This window comes from Physeter macrocephalus, chromosome 19 (assembly GCF_002837175.3).
Source record: "Physeter macrocephalus isolate SW-GA chromosome 19, ASM283717v5, whole genome shotgun sequence".
In the NCBI taxonomy this organism is placed as follows: domain Eukaryota; kingdom Metazoa; phylum Chordata; class Mammalia; order Artiodactyla; family Physeteridae; genus Physeter; species Physeter macrocephalus.
The window spans coordinates 16,846,088-16,851,006 of NC_041232.1; the positions used below are offsets into that span (position 1 = coordinate 16,846,088).

General features: G+C 39.9%; 1 protein-coding gene across 1 annotated transcript in view; it reads right to left on the reverse strand.

The window, feature by feature from the left end:
• Positions 1-4,919, reverse strand: part of ACAD10 (acyl-CoA dehydrogenase family member 10) — a 52,615-nt gene that overhangs the window by 24,302 nt on the left and 23,394 nt on the right. Inside the window, 1 exon segment of the mRNA XM_028480560.2 lies at positions 2,318-2,499. Coding sequence (XP_028336361.1) covers positions 2,318-2,499 — 182 coding nt within the window.

A 4,919-nucleotide genomic window follows, 5' to 3' on the forward strand; every position in this document is an offset into this window, starting at 1 on the left:
AGGCTCCGGATGCGCAGGCTCAGCGGCCATGGCTCACGGGCCCAGCCGCTCCGCGGCATGTGGGATCCTCCCGGACCGGGGCACAAACCCGCGTCCCCTGCATCGGCAGGCGGACTCTCAACCACTGCGCCACCAGGGAAGCCCGGGAAAAGAGAATTATAGGTTCCCTGCAGGTCCTTGATGGAAAGGTTCTTTGTGATAACTAGACTGGCCCTAAAGGATCTGGTCAAAAGTCCCTTTTGATCAGAAATCATGTTGGTGTGCTTTTTCTTTTCCTTACAAATTTAAATTTGTTCTCTTCAATAAATCATATATTCACATGGATCGAAATTAAAGTGACAAAAAGGAGTGCAATAAAGATTCTCTCCCATCCCCCTGCCTAGCCACTCAGCCATTATTCCCCAAAGGCAACCCGTGTGACCAATTTCTTAGGCATCCTTTTGGAGTTATCTTCACGTGTGCAAATAAACATTCAAATTTATTCAAATATACCAATTTTACACAAATGGTGTACTATCTATATATAGACAATGCCCCACGCAGCAGCTGGGTTCCTGACATAACTTGAGAAATCACAGGATACTTGAAAAGGAAGAGCTGATGCCCTGTAAACTGGATCAGTGAATGTGAAATGTGAGGAAGCTGCTTTATGCCATAAGGCTCCAAATACAGCCTGCGGCCCAGGAGACTGACCCTGAGTCATATAAAATCACACCAGATTTCTGCTTTGTCTCTGTCAAACTCATAGGCCAGTGGAAAGTGCATCAAAACAGTCTACTTTAAAAATAAAAGGCAAAGGATCCACTCAGCACATGGGAGAGGCCTCCTTAAGCTGCTCTCTCCCCACTGCGGGACGGGATGTCACATTGCCCATTGCGTCACGTGACAGAGGCTTTATCTCCATTCAAAACTCTAGGACAGTTGCCACCTCCTTTGCTTTTCACATCAGCACCGTGAGGGGGGCAGGGCAGGGTTTTTTTGTTTTGTTTTGCTTTTTACTGAACCTTTACTGTTGAGAAAACTATAATAAAGTAATGGGACTTGCCCAAGGTCACCCCACAAATCAGCACCTGACTTCTGGTCTAGGGCTCTTTCCACTTTGAAACAATGGCTCAATATAGGCAACATCTATGGTCTTTGCCTGCTGACCCTTTTACTGGTAACTAGGGCTCCCAGATAAAATAGAGGATGCTCAGTTAAACTGGAATTTTGGATAAACAACAAATAAATTTTTACTGTAAATATTTTCCAGTGAGACCATCAAGATGGACGGGAACCCCACTAAGTTGGTAACTCTGGTCAACAGGTTAGTGTATGATATGGATCAGGCTGTGTATGGAAGGGGTGGAGAACTCCCTCAACTGGGGCTGTGAAGTCAGCAAGCCTGCTCTGTGGTAGCAAAGTTTCTCAAATGGTTAGTTTTGAGACCTCAGATCATGTGCCTATGGAACCACAGAAATTTAGGTAACTTGGTAGAAGTGTGTCAGGAAGTTGATGTACTTTGGACACATACTGCAGCCTTTGATATGGTCCTAGAGAAAACAGGCACATTTTGGTTAAAAGCAGAGAAAGAACAAAATACAGCTTATTTGAGAGATTCTTTTTGACCATTGTCAACAATGCACACTGGTTGAGAGTCAGATAATCTTGACTGCTGCAGGGCCGACAAAGTGAAACCCTTTGGCTCACGCTTAAGTTTCTGCATGCAAAAGCATGAAGACAATGGTGATGGTGGTTATAAAAGTGTGTGCATTTGTCAACATTCGTAAAATGCTACATTTCAATACAACTGACTTCCAGAGAAAAGGAAAAGGGAAAACCTGACAATACCAAGTGCTTCCAAGGATGAGGACCAACTGGAACTCTCCGACATTTTTTTAAAAAAGAAAGAAGAAAACAGAAACAAATTATACAAACAAATACCTTGGCATAATGGCATTTAAAAAATATATCCCTAAATCTTTCCTCTAAATACTGAAAAGAATATTTAGAGGAAAGGGTGAAAAATGGAGAAGAAAATACGTATCCTAAGTACTTTTGGCCAGTATCGAAAAAAAAAAAAAGATTTAAATGATACAGTGAGATAAAAGTTTCAGGGAAGAGAGATTCTGTAGTCTATGAAGGGATTTATCTCAGGACAAAACATCTAGGTAAGTGACACTTATACTAAAATGAAAGTGGATTTCCAAGTAGGAAGCTAACAAGCCCACCTCACATTTACCAATGGTGCCTTAAAACCTTGGTACCATGGAAATCATGAAAGCAGAGGCACCAGTGAGGAAACATCAGCACAGAAGACAAGCGGCCCCGTGCTCACCGTGTTTCCCATAGTCTTCTAGGCCTGCGGCCTTGAGGTCCACACTGTGAATCTTGCACAAGACTCTGTTCATGGCAGTGTAGATGGCCCGCCTCTGGCTGGGCTCCAAGCCTGGCAGAGAGGGGTCTCTGTAGATGAGGCCTGGGCAGTACTCCATCAGATAGAAGGGGGCGCCGATGACCCTAGCAGGGACACAGACAGGGTGTTTCATGGCCCATGATGTGGCAGGCTGTTAGTCACGGCACTGCTCTGTCCTGGGTGTAAGCTTTGAGTGCTGGGTGGGAGTTCGGATCCAGAGTACTGGAAACTTCCTTTTTCCTTTGCACATAAGCACAGGGGTTGGAAGTACTCCCTCCCCAAACCAATCCGCACGCACATATCCCTCGTCTACACTTCCTTGCCAGCATGCCTCTCTTCTCTTTGGTCCACTTGTAGAAGCCATCGGAATGGGATTAAGCGTGATAATACAGGAAAGCAGCATGTTGAGAGGGGGATTTGGAGTCAGAGAACCAGGCTTAAGTGCCACCTCTACCCTTCCTAGCAGTGTGATCCTGAGAAACATATTAAACCTCTCTGAGCTTTGTTTTGTTTTTTTTTAATCTATAACGCTTCAAAGGATAGTTGTAAGAATTAAGGGAGCAAATACATAGGGAATGCCTGGCATATGTTTCTGGCTTCAGTGAGGGTTGGATAAGTATCCCTTTTTGTTATTGATGTTATTTTCATCATTATCCAGTGGTATGAATGGCATATACAACACCCCAAAGTATTAAGGTGACACACCAAAATGTCATTAATCCATCTTTTTGTCACTACTAGAAATCAGTTTAGTACTCTGAAAAGTTGTTTTGAAAATTCTACTATTATACCTATTCATCCTGACTTGAACATGGCCTAGATATTAAATTATATTATTATTTTTAATTATCGTAAATGTAATATTGCTGTGGTTATGAAAGAAAATGTCTTTATTCTTAGAAGATGTATGCTGCCTGAAACTTACTTCAAAAGGTTCAGTGAATAATAATTTATATACATACATATAAGATATACTTATTAACTTACAAAATAATTATATAATTATTTAATAAAACTTATTAAATTATGTTATAAAACATTTTTAGAAAAACGTTATATATAATTAACTATTTCTATAAAATTATTTTATCTATATAATACACCTATTCACATATATACACATACACATATATACATATACACAGAAAGCAAATGTGGCAAAATGTTAACAAATGTTTTCATCTACATGAAGTGTAAATGCGTGCTCATTGTACTATTTTTCCTTCTTTCAACTTCTGTGTATGTTTCCAAATTTTCATAATTAAAAAATCGGGAAAAAAGAGACAGACTCAGAAAGCATATTATAAAGCAATTCAAAAACAGTTTAGAAAGCCCACAATAAAAAAATTAATTAAAACAAGCAACATGAAGCTAGATGGACATATATTTTTTAAATGTTAGAAAAGATGTTTCCTACTAATTCTCACAAAAGCAGGCATTTATCTTTCAGGATAACTTAAAGATCTGTGAACTTCTAGGGGAGGCTACTATAAAATCTCTTTTCGTGCTTCCCTGGTGGCGCAGTGGTTGAGAGTCCGCCTGCCGATGCAGGAGACACGGGTTCGTGCCCCGGTCCGGGAAGATCCCACGTGCCGCGGAGCGGCTGGGCCCGTGAGCCATGGCCGCTGAGCCTGCGCGTCCGGAGCCTGTGCTCCGCAATGGGAGAGGCCGCAACAGTGAAAAAATCTCTTTTCTCCCCAAATTTTACTTGCCTTTATGCTAGCAAACTGGAATGTGAGTCAGTATAAGGATTTTTCTCTTCTGTAGCTTGAATACACAATAGAAAAAAGAAATCTGAACATTACCTTGAATCCTCACAGAGGTCAAGAACTTTGGGGACAGGGACTCCAGCATTCGCAAGGGCTTTCATTATCCTGCCAGAACAAAGACGAATGAGAGACACTGCTGAATGAGATGACTGGATTTTCTTGAAATTATTTTTTGATTTAAAAATTTTACATGCAGAAATTAAAATGGAATGCTAAAATTTAAAAATTTCAATTGACCCAAGAAGGCTAAAAGGCAAGGAGAACAAAAGACAAATGGGACAAAGATCAAACACCAAAATTATAGTCCTGAGTCAAACATACTGATAATTACACTAAATTTAATAGAGTAAACATTCCAATTAAAAGACAAAAGTTGTCCTACTGGGTTCAAAAGCAAGACTTAATATACTGTCTATAAGGGACATGCTTTAAATATAAAAACATAGAAATAAATAAATAAATAAATAAAACAAAATATGAAAGGATGGAAAGGGAAATTCCATGCGATTGGTAAGTGTAAGAAAGCTGGTATAGCTATATCAATTTTAGAAAAAGAGACCTTAAGGCAAAGAGGACTACCAGAGATAAAACGGGACATTTCAAAACAACACAAGAGTTAATTCACCAGGAAGATATTACAATTATAAATGTGTATGTGCCTTAAACAACAAGGTCCTACTGTATAGCACAGGGAACTATATTCAATATCCTGTGATAAACCATTATGGAAAAGAATATGAAAAAGAATATATATA